The sequence below is a fragment of the Botryllus schlosseri genome, chromosome 7, assembly GCF_051294905.1.
Source record: "Botryllus schlosseri isolate E-star chromosome 7, Bs_hap1, whole genome shotgun sequence".
Lineage (NCBI taxonomy): Eukaryota > Metazoa > Chordata > Ascidiacea > Stolidobranchia > Styelidae > Botryllus > Botryllus schlosseri.
In genome coordinates, this window is record NC_137242.1 from 12,300,546 (window position 1) to 12,323,405 (window position 22,860).

At 39.7% G+C, this 22,860-nt stretch overlaps 3 protein-coding genes across 4 annotated transcripts in view; 1 reads left to right on the forward strand and 2 right to left on the reverse strand.

Moving 5' to 3' along the window:
- The window catches only part of LOC145442368 (tyrosine-protein phosphatase non-receptor type 23-like), a 28,618-nt gene extending 15,487 nt beyond the window's left edge, over positions 1-13,131 (reverse strand). The window contains exons 1-15 of the mRNA XM_080320266.1: positions 12,866-13,131; positions 11,527-11,735; positions 9,739-9,815; positions 8,795-8,976; positions 8,019-8,099; positions 7,018-7,152; positions 6,401-6,576; positions 5,654-5,848; positions 5,457-5,522; positions 4,756-4,901; positions 4,600-4,691; positions 4,448-4,537; positions 3,910-4,036; positions 2,078-2,238; positions 648-799 (exon numbers count right to left, since the gene is read on the reverse strand). Coding sequence (XP_080176392.1) covers positions 648-799; positions 2,078-2,238; positions 3,910-4,036; positions 4,448-4,537; positions 4,600-4,691; positions 4,756-4,901; positions 5,457-5,522; positions 5,654-5,848; positions 6,401-6,576; positions 7,018-7,152; positions 8,019-8,099; positions 8,795-8,976; positions 9,739-9,815; positions 11,527-11,735; positions 12,866-13,012 — 2,036 coding nt within the window. The 5' untranslated portion in view covers positions 13,013-13,131. The remainder of the gene's footprint in view (positions 1-647; positions 800-2,077; positions 2,239-3,909; positions 4,037-4,447; positions 4,538-4,599; positions 4,692-4,755; positions 4,902-5,456; positions 5,523-5,653; positions 5,849-6,400; positions 6,577-7,017; positions 7,153-8,018; positions 8,100-8,794; positions 8,977-9,738; positions 9,816-11,526; positions 11,736-12,865) is intronic.
- A 3,539-nt stretch (positions 13,132-16,670) lies between these two features.
- On the forward strand, positions 16,671-17,974 carry LOC145442442 (cilia- and flagella-associated protein 418-like). Its single transcript, XM_080320349.1, has one exon. The coding sequence runs from the start codon at positions 16,763-16,765 to the stop codon at positions 17,309-17,311; it is 549 nt and encodes a 182-aa protein (XP_080176475.1). The 5' UTR covers positions 16,671-16,762; the 3' UTR covers positions 17,312-17,974.
- Positions 17,975-18,459: 485 nt separating this feature from the next.
- The window catches only part of LOC145442439 (5-oxoprolinase-like), a 65,838-nt gene continuing 61,437 nt past the window's right edge, over positions 18,460-22,860 (reverse strand). For both annotated transcript variants that reach the window (XM_080320345.1, XM_080320344.1), the window contains 8 exons: positions 22,176-22,270; positions 21,980-22,114; positions 21,633-21,782; positions 21,160-21,234; positions 20,734-20,816; positions 19,919-20,079; positions 19,037-19,134; positions 18,460-18,975 (listed from right to left, as the gene is read on the reverse strand). In XM_080320345.1, coding sequence (XP_080176471.1) covers positions 18,799-18,975; positions 19,037-19,134; positions 19,919-20,079; positions 20,734-20,816; positions 21,160-21,234; positions 21,633-21,782; positions 21,980-22,114; positions 22,176-22,270 — 974 coding nt within the window. In that variant the 3' untranslated portion in view covers positions 18,460-18,798. The remainder of the gene's footprint in view (positions 18,976-19,036; positions 19,135-19,918; positions 20,080-20,733; positions 20,817-21,159; positions 21,235-21,632; positions 21,783-21,979; positions 22,115-22,175; positions 22,271-22,860) is intronic.

The window sequence follows — 22,860 nt, forward strand, 5'->3', positions numbered from 1 at the left end:
AACCTACTCCGAAATAGCCATGATTATGGTTTGGGTTCGTTTCATAGCCATAGTATTCGTGCGGCCCCGACCGCACTTCGAAATTCTAAATTTGGCCCTCACACCGAAAAAGTTTGGGAACCACTGAACTAAACGATTTTCAGGTTTTCCAAATTCGATCAGTATCAAAATTACTGAATTCGCCTTACAACAAAAATTCAAGTTGAGTTCATATTACAACCGAGTTCATTATCAAAAGCATGAGATGTCATATGTCTGTACACCAAGCTTGGCCGTGGCTCGGCTCAATTAACACAATTTGATTGCGATAATGTACGTCAACAGAACGACCGTGATTAATAAAGGTGACATAATAATTACCAAGATTCAATCTCAACGATTCTGGGTCACAATCGCAAATGTACACAGGGTATTTTACAGATTTGGGCATTGCAAAGTGTCATTTGTTGCATGCACATCACTATGGATATTAGTGACGTGACTTCATTCCTCAGAAATACTGACCCCTTCCCGCCCAAAAAAGTTTATGGACGCCATTTCCAAAAAGTTTGAAGAATCCAGACTACTCCGCCCATGAATAACAAATTTGTAATAGATAAAATAATAGATTACTGCGCGGACCACTTTGCATTGTCAACGTAAATTACCTTTCCCGTTCAGCTTCGACGACTTTTCTAATCTTAGCGTAGCGAGCGTTGGCTTCCGTGACTGCATCCAAAATATTGTCTTGCGCAGCGAGGTTCTGCTTTATGGTGCCGATGAGACTGTCGTACTTTTTCAGCTCTGACTCGAAGAGGTCCTATAAGAAATGCATAGTAGTTAAGTCACGGGATTCAAGCGCCAAATAAGCAAAGGTGGCAAGTTACGAAATATTTCTATTTATCAGTTACTTGAACTGCTTACTCGAGTGGTTACGTTTTTAAACTGTTTCTACTTTTACCGAACAGTTTTCCAGGCAAAATTACACGCTTTCTATACTTCAGATCTTGAAAATTCGAAAGTCGTTTTGCGATATGCTTGCTGCACTTTCGCGAGAGAATTTTCACGGTCACAGGCTGTAAGAGACGTTGTATCGCAGTAACTGAAATACTCTGTCATCTCACGGCATTTTGCCAACGTGAGGAATTATCCAATTTGAGTCTGGATTATCATTGCCTCCGCTTTGTAATAATTACCAGAGGTAGCCTTGATAGCATTTTCTTATCGTGCCGAAAGATGCTTTCTCTTATCTCGTTTTTGTGTGTTATTTACTGACCGGGATACATTTCTTTGCACGCAATTTTTGATTGTGGTGCAAAACACCAACAGGTCAAAAGCACCTAATTTTTTGTTTAATATACCGTACGACAACAATTACCACAGGTGGATAAAGTAGTCATCGTTGGTACTCAGTAGAAATAGAAGTACTGTCGTAAATTAGAAGTAGAAGAAGCAATTTCCATGTCTCTAAAAAGGTAGCCTAACTGTTCTCAGCCTATAGTCTTGACGAAAAAACTGAAAATTGTGAAGTCCTAACCACTTGAAGAAGTAGTGCCAGTGACCAAATCTTACTTGAGTACTTCTATACAGTAGTAGTACTTGTTTACTGAGCACCTCTGCTAATGTCGAGAATTTACTTACTTGCAGTGTCATTATTAATGTTGCTTGCCAATATTAATGTTTCTAAATGCTCGATTGCCAAAAGTATGCAACCCATTGACCAAATCTACTACTTTTAGAAACGCTCCACTCGAGTACGTTCGACACTTATATTATCTACTTCCATTAAAAGTATTTTTGACATATCTTTCATATTGTTACTTGTACATGAAATTGTGTACAAATTTACAGCGTCACTTCCAATTCTACACTCGACCATCAATTTCAGCTTACACTAGTTGCAGTTTCAATTTGTCTTCGAAATTTCCACTTCTGCTTGTAATTGCGCAGAGATTTATGACATTACCTTTACTTCTACTCAATCACCAACACTGACAGCTTTGACCGCCGCTGTATTGGTCACAAATATGATATCTTTGAAAAACTGATGTGACAAAGAGATTTTCAGCAATATATTCTTCAAACACAATCGATTTACCTCCTGGTCCACGCCGTGCTTGGTAACCAACGCCGACGTGACATCATCGCTGTCCATTTGCTGCCGCAGTTGGTCCAGCAAGTTTTTACGTTGCTGCTCCATCTCGACCACTTTATTGCACAGCTTACGTATCAGTTCGACGTCATTTTTATCTTCGTCGCCTGCAAATGCAACAACGCGGCTACAGACGGGCGCAGATTTGAATCGGAATATTTTCGACCAGATATGAGCTTGCCAATAATTTTGAAGTACGATTTGGAATCGGACCTTTCATAAAATAATTAGAATTTTATAATGTTGCAGTGAGAGTGGAGGGTACATTTGGAGTTGTATCAATTTGCATGGTGAATTATGGTGCTATTCCTCGAGTGTCCTATTGTTCGATGACCCAAGTTCACTGCATAACAACGGCTGAAGGGTAATTTGCCTCCTATCGAAAATAATGCTAATAATTCCTAATTTGGTTGAGAGAGGAATATAGATGTGCTGAAGACCAAATCATATGATAGCATATTATTACAATCCAATGTGAAGAATACAGTCACAGGCTTCGTTTAGATTTTGTGAAATATCCATTGGTGTGGCAAAAGATGATTCCATATATTGACTATCACTCGAGAAATATTTTAACCAGTATTTTATCTGCGAATTATAATACTATCATCATGTGAACATTTCGATGAAGTTGATTGATTTCCAGCTGATAAGTGTGATACCGGTATATATTTTTCATTGAATGGCGATGCCTTTACCCAAACTCTATCACAGACCCTTGTCAAGATAGAAACATGTAGAGAAAGCATCACTCTCCAATAGGCATACATGGAACAAGATTTTTCGTTATGTCGTAGTGACACGATTGGCCACCGTGAATACTATCATTTCCAAAAATGGCTGAAAATGCAAATTGGCCTGCCGCGGCTTGTACTGGTCGGAATTGCGCCAAATTTGGTGTGCAACGTTTTTTTTGGGGCAACCTGACGCCTTATCAAGGGAATCGCTGAAATTTGAAACAAAGGTTATTTTTGAACAATTCTAATGATCAGTCTTAGGTAGGTTTGATGATTTCTAAGACAGTGTGCAACATGGAAATGTTGTCCTGAACTCAAAATAATATACGTAGCCGAGGTTTTCTATCAGCTCTAACCACAACGTCTGCATAAACCCTGGTGTTTATTGCGTTTACTAGGCTAGCTAAAATCGAGACATTTAAATTATAGGGGATTCTCCCATTTTGAGCCAATATTCTCTCAGCTCAACACGCACAGTGCACACAGATGCAAGGGATGAGTTAGAACAGGTTCTTGAGGTATAAGGGATGGGAAACATACTGCAAATCACGGCTCTTTTTATCGTCGATCAATACTGAACAAAGCTAATGTGCACTGCACTGTACAGGGCCATATTAGCGTGCTTGGATTGTAAACTATGATGTGATTATGGATATTATTATACGACGGCTAGAGAGTCTGCATTGGGCGTTTGGGATCGAAGGTGGTCAACGTTGGCACTCAAACGATTTTAAAGACATCAAAACTGCTTCACATAGAATTAGACGATGAAGGTAGAAGAGTATTCAAGTAAGCAGTTTCTAAGAGTTGTGATTCGGTTGATGGGCCGCATACTTGTAGCAATTGATTACAGGTGGTCAGTTTTGAAATCAAAGGGTAGCCTACATATTCGCGAGAAACACAAAAAGCTTAATGACACAACAGATTGGTGCAATATTTGTATAGATCTTTAGTCACCGTGATACAGGGTCTCTTTCATGCGACATCGAGCATGACTCCATAACCCCGACCAAAAAATGAGACAAACCAGAGATATCTCACTTATGAGTTGAGACATATTCTTCAGCCTGAGATCTTCCTGCACGCCGTCGATACCGCCGGCCACCACCTTCATATTTTGAATGTGGATGCGGCACGCAGTCTGAAGGTCCTCGTTCATTTGGCTGGCCTGAACGAGGAAGGAAAAATATGCCGTGTGAGAAAAAAGGGTACTTTCAATAAGAATTTATTTATCACCACATAAAATGCAGAAAACGAAACTTGACAAGACACGACGTGATTGATCAGATGCTATACCCGGACAAATCAGGAAGGAATTGCGATACAAGCATGAACATGAAGCAGAGCTGGTGAAACTGCCCGACATTGTTACTCAAGTAGAAGCAGTGATTTCCAAATATGCAGTAAAAGTAAATATTCCAAGCCTAGTTTGCCTAAAAATTGAAACCTATGAAATTGAAGTAGAAGTAACGCAATATCATAATCACTTGAGTAACCTGAACATGTACAAATAGGCAAAACCTCCAGTACGGTACAAGTGCTTCTTCACTGACCACAAAGGAAACAAGACGTGAATTACCTTCCCATGCAGCTCGGTATAGACGGACAATTCCCCGCGTATGCCTTCCAAGTCTTCCTGTACAGAAAAAGCTTCCTTTCCGGCAGCATCCTAAATCAATTAAAACTACATTTGCAAACGGAATCGAAAAAAAAAGCCTCATAAGCACTGACCTTCAATTTCACATCCTCAGATTCCTCCTTTTCGACGATTCCTAGAATATCGTTCAACACCGAGTCCAGCTCGCTGTACACGTCGTTTAAAACTGCACAGAACCATCAAAAAGTTGAAAAATCGGCCGGAAGATACCATAGAAGCTTAACGCGCACCGTTCATATGCTCCTTGAGACCGGATATCGGCGTCTGATCCGTGTGCAGCAGCGCACACTTCTCGATTAGTTCCACGTCCAGCTTCAGCTCTTCGTCGGGATTGATGAGATTTTTAGGATTGAGTTCGATGGAGGACTTGTACTGGCTGGGAAACAGGAAATAGCTGGTAAAACACAGATGCAGGGGTTCTACTTTCTTGAAGTGCTCAGACCTCACTTATTCCCGTTGCTTACTTTAGACTGCTTCCGACTCGGCATTGACAGATTTTGAAGCCAAACCAATTGCTAGTAAGTGGCTACATTTTACATTTTCACAGAGCACTAATTAGTATATGGATAGATTTGCATTTGTAAGAGTAGGCGGTGCGCGGTAGTATATTATTGACTTGCATCCCTCTGACAAGCGACATCGCCATGACAATGAGCCCTGCACGAAGGTATCAGATATAATTCCCAAAATTGAACCTATCTTCATCACTATTAGTCAGTCCGTGTTTGTCGCAGAGATGTGTCTCGCAATCTTAAAAATTATCAAGTAAAAGTCTGGGACACCTGGCAACTGCTTATAATTGAAGGACGATCAGCATGTCTAGAAAATCACTACTTCTACTGGGTAGAAATCCACGTCAAGACTTGGCACTTTTACTCGGATACCAACATCGACTATTTCGACAGCCCGATATCGCCAAACTACAACTTACTCGATAACTGCATTCCTTTCTTCCACACTGCCGACGACAGTCCGTAACAGCTTAGCCTTTTCCTCACTGTAATCAGACAACATCGTTACAAGCAAGCGTAGATACAAGACACCGTCACTGAACAGACAGCAGCTGTTGCGTTCAAAGCAGGAAACACACAAAGAACACTATCAAAGGAAATTAATTACAGTTGTTACCTGTACGTCGACGCAGCTAAATGCGCCTCCATCGGCACTAGCTTTGCAAAGATATCCGGACCGGTCAAAGCTTCGTTAGCCGGTTCAAAAGGCAGGGGTTTCACCAAGGACGCTCCTTTTGCTTCCGGTAAAGTGGCAGGGTCCGGTACCTTATCGTGGTACACAAAATTGTTGTCTTTCACGGCACTGTTGTATCTGTGAGACGGAGTAGGTTGACAGAGTAAGTCTACCATGAACGTTTCTGGCACCGGCATGGAAATACACAACAAATAGCTGATCGAAACTTGTATCGCATCTGGTGTATCACAACGAGTTCGATTTTAAACTGGTAACTGACAAAGGCTCAGATCAAGCAAATGAAAAATTCCATTAGAAAAAAAACATATCGAATTTAATAGTGCTCAGTCTGCCCACAGTCTTTAGTACAAGTGTGTTTATTAAGACTGCTGGCGGGCACTGCCATGCCAGCTAAAGCAAAATTGCTAAAAGTTACAAAAATGCTGACAATCCTACAAAAAAGGTCATTGATCCTAAAAATGCAGTCGTTCGGACAAAAAGGGCATTGAAGAAAAGTTATTCATACTTTGAGACACTTTAAAAATGACAAGCATTAAAAATTTCATAAATAAGTGTTCTTCAAAACAGAGTCCTGAGCTACGTAGGATGATGAGGAATTACTAAATAGTATAAACCCTAAAGTGATTTACCGGTATATAGAATATGGACAAAAAACACAAAATAACGTACTTTCCGTTAAGCACGTCGGCCGTGAATTTCAGGGCGCTGTCGATTTTGCCTTTCAGCTCCTTCGGGAAGCTTTTGACGAGCTTGCCCAGTTCGGTCAAATGCGCGACCGCGGCCCCGTAATAGGAAACCGACTGGCCGTATTTATCCTGGTCCAAAGCGCTGTTGCCCAAGAAAAACTAAACACGCAAAGAAAGGAAAATTCAGTATGATTTTACAAATGGTAGCATCGAGACAGGCAACTGAAAAGATTTTTATTCGAGTCGAGCAGTGTGTGTCATTTTTTTCTGAATAGCCTGCTGAATTTATAATATTCTTGCTACTAATATTTTTTCAAGGAGAACCATCGTTGACATCACGACATACAAAACACGTGGCATAGGTCTATGTTCACAAAAACGACATTCTTTTGTAACAGTGATCAATCCGCGGCGTTGTCAAAATGCGTTATTTGATAATAATGGTAGAAACATACAAATTTATTTCTGATTGTTCAACTGGCAATATTCTGTGGTCACATCAAAGGTATAAATTTCATCCTTTCAAATTTTCCATGATGCTCAGAAGCTGGACTTGATATCGTCCATCCCTAACAATAAATAGAACAGAACGATCTCTACCTTTGTGACGGCGGAGTAATATTGAACCTTGAAATTGATCATTCTTTTCCAAGCTTTATGCCCGGAGCTGCCCAGCCCAGCGTTGGACTCCCGGTTTTCCAGAGACAGCGAGCAGACCTTGTAATAGTCGACCACCTAAACACAAACGGAACCCGGGTTTCGGCGCTGTGATGACCATAAAACCAGATGTCATGATAGCTCGTCATAGTGCTCAGGCTCAGCATTGCTACTTTAGTAGAGTCACTCCATAAATTTTAACTCAATTCTAATTAGAAGTAGCAATTTCCAAGACATGTGAAAGCTAGTTTAAGAGGAAGTAGACAATGAAAGGTTTGTAGTTTCAAAAAAATCTTTGCAACTATAACAAGATGAATGACATCACCATACAAATCAGTGAAACCTTCGCATTTGCATATATAAATAGCTGATATTACGCTATCGCGATAGTGAGGGCCTATTTCACCCATTTACACTTTTATGGCAATTTCATTCGCAAAAGTGATGTGATCTTGTACCAAAACAACTTCCTATTTTTCAAAATCTAAAATGAAAAAAGTAGAGAGTTTTGCGGCGGAACTTCTGTTGTACTGCTGTAGAAGTAGATGTAGAAGTGTAAGTTAGGGTTAGGGGCGGGTTGGGGTTGGATGTAGGGTTAGGCTAGCGTAAGGCTTGGGGTTAGGATATACATAGGGGTTAATTTCAGTGTTATGTTTCGGGTTTGGGTTAGTTTTTGGGTTCTAAAGTCACATGCTGAAGCGACACATGCTAAAGTCTCTCATGCTCAACTGTCGTTTTCCATTGTGTCGCATGCACATAAAATGTCGGCCAATCAAAACATCAATACTTCAGACAAGGGGGACAAATCCAACATCACCCTGCAAAGATCAAGTCAATGGTCTTCAAACGAGCCCAAGTGAAGCAATTTTCTAGAGATGCCTAAAATTTGCAGAATCGCAAAAAAAGAAGGTCCAACAAGCGATTACGATGCATGCGACTTTTACCTGCTGACAAATTTTCGAGACTATGCTGCTTTTCCGGTTGTCTTGCATTGACTTTTCCAACAAGCACTCCTGTCCCTGAGCCTGCGTCAAGAAACGGAATACGCCTCAGATAAATGATTCCTATCCCTCGACAATTCACCAGGCTGATTTAGCAGCATTACCGACCGAAGTATTTTATATTTGATCAAGTTTTAGGCACAAACCATGAATATCTAGTTTATATGCATCTGGCAAAATCACAGGCCTCCTACTGCCTTCACTTAACTACTTGTTTTTAAAACAAACTAGTGACTAGTTAGAGAATTTCACAAGATAGAAAGTAGTTTTGGGCCGTGTTTGCATAATCTTAATGATTGAAACAGTCACAGCAATTGCAGGAAATAGCCCCTATATCACAGATAGTGAATAAATTTTAGAAAATTACAGCTGTTTGTAGTTAGTAGTCACCTCCGATTAATTGTTGAGTTAAGTATCTTCAAACAAATCTATTTTAGAAACTACTTTCTAATGCCCTTTGATACTTTCATTTCCTACTCCCCTTTGAAAGACACTACTTGTACTTGAGTAGACATGTATGATGTCACTTCTACTTCTACCTGTCCACCTATAACCTAGATAACGCATGCATATTGAACCAGTTTATGAATATTTCAACAGTCGTTCAATAGCCGTAACCCAAATGCAAACTGCAAAAAGGTCATACATCTGCAGGCCAAATGATCGAAAAATCATCATTATCAGAGATCCTCAGCGCTTCAACTTCGCGTTCCACTTACGAGCAGAAGGTTAATGTACAGCTTCAGCATGAATTGACTGATGTCGGGGCTCAGCGTTGTGTCAAAATTTTCAGACAGATACGTGAAGATGCCGGCGGCGCATTGGAAGTGAACGCACGATATACGGATGCCTTCCTCGGAAAAGCGAGTGTCAGCAGCGCCAAGAATGGAATGCATGGCCCCTGAAAGAAAAGGGGAATATCATAAATAGTAAGCAGATGGGTCGTTGGAACCCTGACTGTCTACCAGAAACCTATACCATGAACGCGATAAGTTCCCTGGAAAAGAGGGATCTTATTGCTCATGACTTTTTGAACTCAATGTTCTGTGAGCCCATTTTAGAAATGGAATAATTATACCACCGATTGATGACAAAGGCCTGCATATATTGTATGCATTTGTATATAATGCATATATAAATTAATAGGACTATTCAAATAAACCATAGCAAAAGAGCAATAGCTCAACAAAGATGGTACCCCTCTAAATGACTTGTTACCACATATTTTGGCGATGACATGAGCCGAGGCATGAAGCTTACAGACTTGAAATAAGGTTGCAATTTGAGAAGCTTACGTAGGCTGCTTTTTACTTCATCAGTATGAAATTTTTTTCTTCAAAATCAACAATTTCAAGCAATTCAAGCCTAATTCGGCCTACTTCAAGAAAAATCCCCAACCACCAAATTACTTACCAAAGTTCATTTATAAAACACGGAGGTACTCGCAATAATTAAATAAGCCTATAAGATCTAGCAAATCACTAGTATCCCAGGAAACAAGCGATCATAATAAATCCCAAGTCATGTCTTGCGGGTTTGAATGAACGACAGAAATCACTCATCTTTAGGCTACTTGTCATCCTTATTTCGGGATGAAGAAGAAGACTGTGGAGTGTCATTGTGATAGCGTTGTTCATTCTTGATAGGAAAGTAGCCTACTCACCAATATTAAAGAGAATTGCCGTTTGTTCAAATTCAAAGGAATCGCGTTCGGTGAGATATCCGGTGAAAGCATCTTGCCTGCATCAGAAAATTATATGTTATTGAAACGAATTCGGGCATAGGACTGCATAAATATTGATGATCTATCTCTAAAATGAAGGCACGAATAGAATACACTCAAATAGATTCAATTATCAAATGGAAACATACACTTCACGCCAATGTCGTTATAATTGCATAACGAATTAAAAATGAAACTAAACAATGTTGGTCTTCATGGATTAAACATCCAGATTTTGAAAGCTAAATAAATGATAGAACCAAAAGGATTTAAATAATAATCCTTTTTTACGAGGCAGTGGTAATTATATAAATGTGGCTTGTACAACGCATCAAAAAAACTTGATGTAGGCAGTTGCATGATGCCATGTGTAGGATCTGCTTACAATGTAAACTAAAACTGTCATTACATAATAACCAATAAATGTAAAATATGAAGTATAAATGAACTGAGTTTAATTGTGCAATGGGGTCAACATTCCTTTATTATCGATACGATATCAGCTATGTGTGGCATGCAAGGCCTAGTCAATAATTCAACAGGTAGTCTTACATCAAAAACACGACTCCAGAACATAGGCTATTTTGCAGTGTTGTGTATTCTCAGGTAAATTCCACAAATTCGTTCATTCATACACATAACCCTTAGACTATTTCCAGAATCACATCTACACAACACTAAATTTCACCAGAAATTACCATTTCCTAGGTCTTATACCATTCTAAACGATGATACCATCGATATAGAAAAAAGAAGACACTTAACTTCCATGACTGAGCCATACCCGAATGTGTGAGCTACGGTATATTATTATTTATATACAAGGAAGTTGCAAGGCTGGTGTAGGCTGCACTATCCTATTGATACAATTGTGAGCATGATTCATGGGCAAGATAATTGAAATCGCATGAATGAAAACGTGTGAATTTAAAACAATTTCAATCAAGGGTTACACAGAGATCATATCCATAATTTGAGAGCCTCATATCTGTAATTCATCCTCAATAAGCACTCAGATACTAAAATGGTCCGATAATACCTTAACAACAAGTGTTAATTACTAATCTGCACTTCAATTCAAAATCACTGGAAATATAAATTACTGGCGATATGCAACATCAATGAAAGGAGTACAGGTTTTTAAAGTATATGCAAATAACAGTCAAAACAATATAAAGTTTCAATTCCATCTAAACTCCTTATTTTTTATAGACTATGACATTATGGACAACTGTGTCCGATCACGAGTCAAACATTAGCATTATTCATAATTCTACAATAAAAAATGATCTCCGGGCATAACAGATTGGTACAGTGTGTGATGACAAATTTAGAGTCATCTCAGAGTAGCAGTCAATTTTTGGAGATCTGCGGTTTGGGGTTTCTGAACACCATTGGGCCGAATAACATGCTGTCATTTGGACAGAGGCTTCAAATCATCTGATTTATATAATTTTCAATTTCATTTAATATTTCTATTGGTGCCTACTGATATTTAAAATCTTGTCTTTTAGAAGAGTAGTAAATAATAACAGCAAAATACATGCAAAGGTAGATTGGCCTTTTCCGGTCACGTAAATTGAGAAAGATTGAAAATATATTGCAGTATAGTACAGCAGCCAAGCCATAATTAGCCGTGACTAGGCTGAAGATTATCCACACTAATTGCATAGAATGATCGCTAATCAACAACAAATATGAAATTAGAGTATAGATCCCACCACCCACCAGGAAAAAGTTGCTTTCAGCCCGTTGTCACCCGTGAAAGGAAATCTACTTTGCATGTAGTGGAGCTGACCGAAATATTTTTTCACGGCCGTGCACCCTTCGAAATCCGGAGATGGTAACGCTTTGTATGCGGCAAGTTGCACCTCCAACAGTTTATCGATAGACTCGTTGAATTTTTCGGGATCATCGCCGTACTCCTCCCGAATGTGCTGTTACAAGACGTAGGCTACATTAAAAACTGGTATTGCCAACAAGTTAACAAACTAAGCTAATATTAAATTTATTTCAGCATATATTGTCATACTTGGTAAGATAAACCTGAAAGACATTCCTTACCGATATCCATAGACATAACTTGATCACACCGATTATATTAAAAATTTATCCCTGCTGTACTTATGTAATACTGCTCATTAGTGCAATGTATTCGTAGTATGACTTGCCTTGACCTATTACTTATCAATAGACTTATCAACCCCCCCTTTTTGCTATTGTACATGGGCTGCAGTTGACTTGATGATCACATAATTATCCCTTCACGACAACCATGACAATAATCATTTTTTCATCATTTCTTTCATTTACGATAACAAAATGAACATGATTGATTGATTATGGCAGGGGCAGGATAGGGTTATCATATTTTGGAAATCTGAAAAGAGGACACTTTTTCAAAATTTTCAGACTTGCGATATCGGAGGGAAGTCCTGAAAAGATGGTAAATTTCTTGAACTTCATGTTTGATTGACTAAAAAAAAGGTCAATTTTCCGGCTCAGCAACCGAACTAGCCTCCGGAGCGTTACTTCAGTGCTGATTTAGAGAGAGAGAGAGAGAGAAAATGTTATTCATCATCGCAAAATAGTGCTGCAGCTGTAGTGTATCACAGTCGAATTTTGCCCTATATTTAACCAAAATTCTCATAAAAGAAAACAAAATCATTTGGCCGTCCTCCGATGACACTTTTGAAAAAGTCAAAAAAGAGGACAAATCCTCTTAAAAGATGACGGATGGCAACTCTAGGATAGTAGCATACGGTATGTATGTAAATCAAATATATCTTGTCTTCGTGACTCAACAAAATACAAATATATAATGTGTAGTGGACTGTCTACATCAGGGGTAGAGAGCACATTTGAGTAACACCATAGCAACAAACAGCAACAGTTCATGATGGTCATCCAGTGTGTGAGTTTGTCGAGTGTGATGGAGTCTGAACTGATGGTAAACATGCCCGACGACTAGCCTATACATTATATACATGGAGGTATAATTGAAAAAATAAATGAGGTTACTAACGGTCGGCGATAATATATATATTGGTAAACTGCCAAAACCAACCTTTTTGAGGGCATCTGTAGTTTGTTGATGCACGGAATCAAAATAATCCTCAGACGACGGCATTCCAGCCCAATCCAGCGATGAAAAGTCAATCGAGTTTTGCTTCAACTCTATCTCAAGCATAGGCATTCGAGGAACGCCCTCCATTTCGAATATATCCGAATCCCGTCAGCAACTTGATGAAGTGTTATGTGCTAAAACTGGCAATAAATAGAAAAGTCGGTATGAAGTTCACTCTTTGCACCTACTTCTGCAGACCATCTCCGCGATTAGTAAACAATCCCGTGATCGTGATTCGCATCGCTACTATAGTGCATGATACGCACTAATCGAATCAATCACCACTTTCTGCTAAATGTCAGACTCGACACAATGATTCTCATCATCATCTCATCATTGGTTTATTACCAATTTTATCAGTTCAATACACCACAAAAATGCGATACAATGAAAAGACAGGAAGATGTCGAAGCGACAAGGAGTAGTCTATGGAATCTGACACCCACCTTGGCCTAGGCGATGTAAAGAGGAGGCATGCACACTGAATGAAAGTAAAGAAGATAGTATAGAAAAAGAATGCGACAAGAAATCGGGCGGCATGTCATGGGAAGCGAGATCGATAGGTCAGTCGTGGTCCGGTAATCTTGAGGATGGACTGTATTTATTTAGTAGTAATTGCTTGTATTTCGACTTGAATGTGGACATGCTCGTCGACTGTCGGATGGCCGGCGGGATACTGTTCCACACATCAGGTCCGGCACATTTGATGGAGCGATGATCTTTTCGGTCGATCATATGATATTTGGACGACGTGGACGCGCGTGTGTTGTACTTGTGCGCTTTTGATTCAGAGGTAAAGAAGTCATTGAAATATTCGGGGCAACGACCGCAGTGAAACTGATACATAAACTTGGCGATTTCTAGTTTCCGCATATCTTCTATGTTTAGGACGCCAAATCTCTTCAGCAGCGACTTATTGGATGGGCAGCCAGGCCCCTTTGGAGCCCTAGCTATGATTCGGAGTACTTTATGCTGTAGTTTCTGCAGTGGCTTGAGTGCAGTTTTACTGGCAGCCCCCCAACAGAGGATGCCATAATGTAACTTCGATTGGATTAAGGATTTAAAGAGTATCAGAAGAACCCATGCTGGCATGAAGCGCCCAAGGCTGTAGAACAGGCCGCACTTCGGTGATAATTTAGTTTCTAGGGACTGAATATGACTCTTCCAGGACATGTTCGAGTCCAGTAAAACTCCGAGATATTTGGCATTATCAGTTCAATACACCACAAAAAATGCGATACAATGAAAAGACAGGAAGATGTCGAAGCGACAAGGAGTAGTCTATGGAATCTGACACCCACCTTGGCCTAGGCGATGTAAAGAGGAGGCATGCACACTGAATGAAAGTAAAGAAGATAGTATAGAAAAAGAATGCGACAAGAAATAGGGCGGCATGTCATGGGAAGCGAGATCGATAGGCCATACTATGCTCGGGAAACCAACTAAAACTAAACCAATTAGGGAAAATCGGTGAAACATTACGCAAGCAAGGTCGATTGTAGCACTCCACCACAGTCGACATAACGCAATTCCGTATCTCCGCTCAAGCATATCCCCCGACGGACTGGTTTCGCCGCGAACCTATCTTATAGCGTTAAGGGGCGTGACAGTTTCCAATCATTGTATATATATCATTGATCACATACGACGGGCCGGGCGTGTGGAACAGATCCCGCCCGCCATCCGACAGTCCATGAGCATATCCAGATCCAAGTCGAAATACAAGCAATTCCTACTAAATAAATACTAGTTCATCCTCAAGATTACCGGACCACGACCTGACCTATCGATATCGCCTTCCATGGCATGCCACCCCATTTTTGTCGCTTGCTTTTTTCTATACCATCTTCTTCCACTTTACATCGCCTAGGCCAAGGTGGGTGTCTATGATTCCATAGACTACTCCAAGTCGCCTCGACACCTTCCTATCTTTTCATTGTATCGTATTTTTGTGGTGTAATGAACTGATAAAATTGCTGATAAACCAATGATGATGATGAACTAGCACTGTATTCTTTGTGGTCTCATAAAAAGCACGTATCTGAGCTTTCTACTTCATCCATACTGTTTTGACGTCCAAATGAGGGACTCGACGCCTCATACTCAGAGGTGGTCAAAGTAGTCAAGAAAGCTACTCAAGAAGAAGTAGAAGTTGTGACGAAAAAATCTACTCAAGTACGAGTAGAAGTACTTCTTTCATGAGCATCCTAAAACTACTTGAAGTAGAAGTAAAATTAACAACTCAAGTAAGTAAGTAGTTGATAAAACGATCGTATTTCGTTTGCATGGACTGTCAAAAGCTGCAAATTGAGCTATGCGAAAGGTGCAGAGCTTTGATTCATATTGATGCATGCCAGGAGGTATCCAATTTTCGACAGTATAAGCATTCGTCCGTATCATGGTATGGAAATGATAGCATTTATATGGATACGATACTAATCCTCTGTTTACTCGAACAGCCCGTTTAAAATATCATGGTATGGCCGCCTCCCCCATATTCTAAGGCCCGTAGTTTAGTCGATGAGCAATACGGATAAGTTGTATTGGATACGATGTAAAGTCTTAGTAAACGTTAATCAAAATTATGGTGGATCGTAAAAATGCCATAATATTGTGTAGCTTTATTTCCGGAAATTAAAGACATTACTACACTTGCTTTTATTAGTCACATTCGGTACTTTTATGCTTCAAGATGTATGTTCTCCAGACAAAAGAACTGAAATTAATTAGAACTGAAATTATGATACTTGGAATTGAAAGAGAAATATAAATACTTCTTCTAAAATCGGAAAATGTAATTCATATCTTTATATAGTCCAGAAAGTTTCAAAGGTGCCGGTATATAAAAACCGGTCTAAAGCTAAAAAAAAAGTCAGAGTCCACATTTCCAGATTAGGACATGCCATGGACTGCTAGATTACGATATAATAGTAAATGCTAGATTGCGAAACATCAGTTTCAAATTATATGATGGGCCAATGGGCCATATATACTGTGATGATATATTTGATATGGGCGACAATACGGTGTGAATGGAACCACGCAATCCGCCACCTAAATTATATTCACCGATTCTTTTGTGGAATGATATTGGTCATTTCACAATCCACATCCACTGTGCTCGAAGCGAGACGAAAATTCTGGGATTTACTCAATATTTGTGATAATTAAATGTTGATACTCCGTGAAAACAGCCCCGAAATTCCTCAGGCTGTCTTCCTGATTGGAGGATTAAACTACTTTCACTTGACAAACTGAATATAGCGAAAAGTAAGTAGATCACAAAATATTACGAAGTAAAAGTAGCGGGAAATTAGATCTACTTCAGTAAGTATCCCAGTAATGGAAAACTACTTGACTACCTAAAAAAGTAGAAGTACTTCGTTATTGACCATCTCTACTCTTACTCGATTCAGGATCGAATTACTCAGGTACTCGGTAGGTATTCGTGTTCTATTGCATATAGAGCTCAATGGTAAAAACCTCCAAAACAAAAAGCAAACAGAGCTTGTTGCCAGACAAATGTATTTTCGATATACTAAATATCAGTCATGGATCTCGTGAAAGCAATTTTATGTGGAAGGAATCGAAAGTAATTTACTCAAGAAAATAAAATTGAAATATATAACAGTATTAGAATATTCCAAATATTAAACATATTTGCAAGTGGTATCTGTCGTAAAATACAAATCAGAAAATGCTTTCATAATGTCAAAATCATCAGATCCTGGGTTTGTTAGATACGTTTACATCTGATCCTCTGCAAAGACGTTTACAAATTTCAGTGGTAAACATTGGAAATGCAACTCCAGCTGTTGACGCGATTAATAGCTTAAAATGGAAGATTTAGACGATTTATTGGACGAGATTGAGCGCGATTTTGCGGTATCTGATAATAAGTCGCAGCGAAAGGATGGTAAAAAGTTTTCCAAGCCAATAAATCACAAACGGAATCTCGACTGTGACATCGATGACATTCTTGAAGATATCGACGATGAACGACCTACAAATTACAAACCCTCCACATATTCGGCCACAGAAAGGCTCTGCGACGGAGACGGTACTTCAAAAACTTGCGTGTCAAAATGCTTTCCCGTGTACCTGGGATTTGCTGCGAGCACTGGGAAATGTAAGAAACCCTGCGAAAAGATGCGCTGCACGTCATGCGATTTCGAAGTTGTAAGTTTCAGCGATGTTGCGTGGAATCGGAGTGTGGATTACTTATTTTTACGAAATACAATGCCAGACAAGACCAAGCTACGGTCAAGACTAGTGAAGTCCAAAGGAACGGTTGCCTATGCCTGTCAGTGTTCGTGGAAATCAGTTGAGGGCGTAATTCCGTTATCAAAGTATAGAGAATTGAAATGGGTCTGTGCCAAGCACTGATACATCAGCAGTGCCCTTTATTTCATTAAGGTAGATATTCATGCCGTGAAATTGCGGTAATTTGTGCACAATAATCATGGAAAATTGTCGTACCTGACTGCCGTGATTTTTTGATGTTTCAGAATCATTCCAATATACTCTCTTCGTGCCATATTTTTGGATATATCACTATGACTAATAAACAGTCCATAAACTCAACTCACAGATACTATATGCTTCTGTGGCACTGACAATGCGTGTCATACAGCTTGCATGAATGTTTCAATGTTGTTAAATTTTGCTATTTTTCTGCTTTAAAGCACCATTTTATTTATGCCGTTGGGGCTATATACGGCAATACAAAAAGTTTACTCTGTATGTTTTGAACACCATTCCTAGATGGAAATGATCAAATTTCTTTTACGACCCTGCTAAATTATGATTCAACTATACAATGGGACTGCACGCATTGGGTGTATCCACAGGATCTTATAAATGAATGGAGAAAGCCACGACTTCCCCACCGACAGATGAGTTGCTTTTAGTAACTATGCCTACAAATCATTAGGCTGCTTTTATTCTGCTGCGAAATGTATTACCTGCCGCATTGATTCCGTGATGTAGCCACTCCTTCATATCGATTTTTATGCACTTGAATAGTTACAATATATGTTTGTGATAAAACGTGTAGTTTCGACTTTAGGCTTCCTTTAGTAGGATAGATGAGCAAGTCAGACGAGAATTTGCAAAATAACTGTGTGAATCATAGTAAAACACCGATGTCTTACCATAAGTGAGCTAGCGGGCTGATTTAATAATATCTTGCCATAATCTTACGTGTACTGTGTCATCTGGGATAGATTCTCTTCAATTTTATTTATCAGTGATTGGTTTTGAAGGTTTTAGTGGATTCACGTCTCGATACCAATTTCTACGTCTGTATGTTCACCAGTATACTGTGTATACATAAAAACTGACGTATCATTCCTGTAATTGTCATGGTCACTTGACAAAACACTTTATAACCTACTGTGCAAACATCCGAATTTCTCAACACTATAAAGGTCAGGAATCCAGTCAATAAGACTACAAATTGGATAATCTTCAATTCCCATCTGGATTCTGTAGCCTACCCTCAATAAGTTCATATATTGTCACCGATTTGCTAGTCCTTCATAGGTCGAGTATAAAAATTGCGACACATGATCATTACACGATCCTAAATATCCCAACTACTGCAAACATACATGATTATTGCTTTATGAATTATCCATATTAAAAACGTAGATGGAATCCTATCAATAGAGGACTAATAATTATGACGTAGTCCTTTCTAGTACGGGTGAGAGATTCAGAATACTGTGCCCAGTAGAATTTTTCATGAATCGAAAAATGACTAAAAAATTTGTCCCCGAGTCGCGGAACCATTCCACATTTCTTGTACGCCTAGGTCCAGTAATTTTACGACACATTCAAAACCGTAACTGGAGTCATTCCAATACTGCCATTCAGTGAGCTTCCTGGAGTTGCTGATAATCGAAAACACTGCCGCGAGGCTCGAATTGAATCTTTGCTTCATCTGATGACAGCTTCCTGCGTTTCCTCTGAATTTCACAATCGTCCTCCGCACTACTTTCAGGGACTCCATATCCCCCTCCGCCCGGGGTTTCGATGCGTAGCACATCCTATAACGAAACGTCGTACATGTGAGACCTTACCGCGAAATAACCTCATGACAGATGTCACCTTCGCATGTACAGCCACCGTGTTTTTACCGCCGATATTAATGATAGCGCCGTCACGCCGGTAGAGAAGGTTTTTGCCTTTCATGCCATCGAGCCCGCCTGCCGCAACACACCAAAATAAGATGCAATACTGACTGACTATTCAGAGTATTTGCTAGGCCTTGCTCAAGCTTACTTTTATATTTTTATAAATAACGGCACGGAATCTTCACATTCACAAAAGATAAAACGATAAGCTAAATTAAGAGACTCTTGGAGGTTCATACCTTCAACATACAAATGAGTAATATATTCATATTGGAATAAACCCGAATATTTTTGGCTGACATTCGTCAGGGGTAATTGTAACGGCTAGGACTTATTTTAAAATCTCTACTAATTTCCGACGATTACCAATGACCAGTGTCAGTCGAAAATACATGGGTTTATTTCAACATGAATATATTATTCAATTGTAAGTTAAACTGTTGCAATGCTTTAAAAATAAAAAAATATTAACCCTCTAAATGCGTGAGTAGGAATATCACAAAAGTTAAAGACATCAAAATAATTCCCAGTATTTGGGAAGCTGATGTCTGAAAAAAGAAGATAAAAAAAGGTCATCACTGGAAATGAGGCTTGGGCCAAAGTTAGGACATTCTGTTTTCTGTAACACCAATTGGAATCTAGGGATGAACAGTGACAGATCTCGCACTTGGGGTACTCAAAGTGCTAATGTACCTCGAATTATTTTTTCAGAGGGTACAGATACAAAATAATTATACTCCGTCCTTCGCGGAGTTAGAGAGAAGAATGTCCATGATCAAGAAATAAAATCACCAAACAATAGAAAACAAGGATACAGTGTTGTAAACTTGCCTAAAATTATCAAATACATCATTACCAGCAAGTCCGTAAGGTGGAAACACGCGTCTCTCGCAGAGTAGAGACACGGTCTGTTCTTTTCTGAACGTGATCTCCCTGATAACTCCATCGCCACCCTTGAATTTCCCGCCTCCGCCAGAACCGGGGTTCAGTTGGAACGAGTTCAGAATGACGGGGTATCTGTGGGGAAAAATTTCAAGACGTCGAATTGACAGACTGAAGCCGTATCTAATTTTGAGAAATTAGGCATTGGGTCGTCAATTCACCAGTTGCATCCCTTCGATCAACCATCAAGCCGAAATCACCCCCTAGAAAAAAATCTGTATACTGACTGAAGAAAAAGGTTTTGAAGCTCCAAGTCAGAAATACAGGTAAGAATGTTATTGCCTAGAAGCCATGTGCAACATGCAAGGCTTCCGCAGCGTAAAATCGAAAGGATGTACAAGTACATTACCTATAAGTCATGACTGCGTTCAGCGCCATTCAGGTGTATTGTGTGCAATGAATTACCAGAACATTTGAAGGTAGTCTACATATTTTTTATGGCGAAATAAAATTTGGCAGTGAAAAGAATGGCTACCCTGATGACGACGAAAAGTATTACAATGAAGTAGTCGTAGAACATTTCTAGATTTCGCGTTCTATATTCATATCCCATGAAAATCCAATCAATGTGATATGGCCCAGCCCACGCCGTATTAGTTCGGACAAGGAGTTTAAAATACGATCATATTCTTGACATACAATCATCAACTCGGCCGGCGCATTATAAAATTTATTGGGAGTCCACTCATCAGCCCCCCCCCCCCAGGCTGTCCAAAAAAGAACAAATACCTCCTTTCCAGAATTTCGGGATCCGTGATCCTTGTGTTGGTCATGTGAGAGTGTATCCCGCTGCGTCCACACCAAGTTGGGCCCTGCGACAAACAAATAGAATCAAATGAAAAAAGTGATTTCAATGGAGAAAATCGCATATTCCGCTGTGTTCACACCATCTTGGTCCTTGAGACAAAAAGAGGTGGTCAAAGTAGTTATCGTTCGTGATCAAGAAGAAGTAACGTTCTAAATTTATGCACGAGCAGTCGAAGAAGTAAAAAAAGTAAGAATTCTAGGCCTAGTCTTGCCTAAACAACTGAAAATAGTGTAATTGTGTACTTGGGAAAAGTAGAAGCCTACTTCATTAATGACCACCTCCGGCAACAAAGCATAGTGTTGTAACTGGAGTCGGAAATACCGATCGCTGATTTAAGGATGACTCACCGCTCCAGCACCGCCCGCAATTGTTTCGTAATAACCAAAGTCTTCGTCTCCGAAGGTGAGGTTATTCATGCAACCCTGAACGCAAAATGGTAACCTCACATCAGAATCGCTTGTAATACGATTGGTGATATACAATTTTCTTTTCGATTCTTTACTTCTTGCTAGCGATTACTCCTGATGAGTGTAAGATTAAAATATCCGGGTTTGTTTCAATATGAATATAGTAATAATAATATAACAAATTATAGAGTGCCATATATGGCAACATATCATCCCTACACCAGGGCGCTGTACAAAAGGGCAATAGAAAGTATTCTGATGTGTATAGAAGACGGAGTACATGGCTAAATGGAAAGAATAAATACTACTGTAGCTGGAATGCATATGTAAATAAAACAGTTTTGATATATCTTGGCCTATTCAATTGTATACAGAATCACTGGTGTCAGTAAATGTAATGAGAAATCACATACCTGTGACGCGGCGCACGCTCTGAAAGCGCGAAATACGACATCGACAATTCTTTGCGAAGTCAGCACGTTGCCGCCAACGACAGCGGCGTCTTCGGTCGGGTCCAGGAGACACCATTTCGGGATGATGATTTTGACCGGAGCGAGGCAGCCCTGGAATTTGTCGTAAATTACCGATCACGTCCAGAGACAGTCACGGATGCATCAATGATTTGGAAAAGGGAATTTGTGACACGAAACATCAACAATAAAACTAACAAAAAACACCATAAATGCGATGCTTTTTCAAGGTTGAATTGGGATATTATTCATACTCTCTAAATTTGAAAGTACAGGTTATCTTAACTCACCTGATTCAAAGGCACGTCATACCCGACCATACAACGCAGGCAGTATATCAAAGCCGACAGCGTGATAGCTTTTGGCGCATTCAAATTGCCGCACAGCATGTAATCCGTGCCGGTAAAATCGAATACGGCAGTGCCCTGAAAATGCCAATTGCAAGATATCAAGCGACTCGCATATAATCAGGCAAGTATCTCGAACCTCGGCACCGTTGATATCAATTTTTAATTTGATGACAGACCCGTCATCCAAGAAATCTTCTGCTTCTAACGTCGTCAAGCCAGTGCTTGCGTTTCCTGGGTGAAAATGCAAAGGGTCAGCCCAAAGCCATACCTGGACTTGGGACAACAGCATGCCATCATTATTTTGAAGTCACACAAACGGACTGCATGTGTAAATACTGCGATGGTGCCGTAGGCCACACTAAGACTTTCTAGTAGTTGCAAGATCCAAAATCTCGTAAGAATTGGTGCACGGTGATGGCGAGGGTTACTGGTGAATTTGGTATTAAAAATGCAATAACTATTATTTTGATGAAAGCAATACATCAATATTATTAGTGAATTCGAAAATGAATGTTTCACTCATTATGTATTTTGATTAGGGTTGACATTAGGTTTAGGTACCGCCAAGTGCTAAATTCTCTGGTAACCACGGGGGGACTTATCAGTAACATTAGATACTGGCCAACACCTAACCTGCATATTTTACTTTTTGTCCTTCTCTCAGGCCACTTGGGCTCAGCTCAAACGCACCGCACCATAAGAAAACCAGAAACTGAGTTCAGGGGCCGCATACTATTTAACACTGCCATTCTTTTCTTATTTGGAGCACACAATTTTTCTAAGCAGACCACACATAAACGGTCGTGATTTATGACAACGTA

Bases quoted from the DNA above. Each gene is read 5' to 3' on its own strand.
- LOC145442442 (XM_080320349.1), top strand. From the start codon at position 16,763: ATGGAAGATTTAGACGATTTATTGGACGAGATTGAGCGCGATTTTGCG.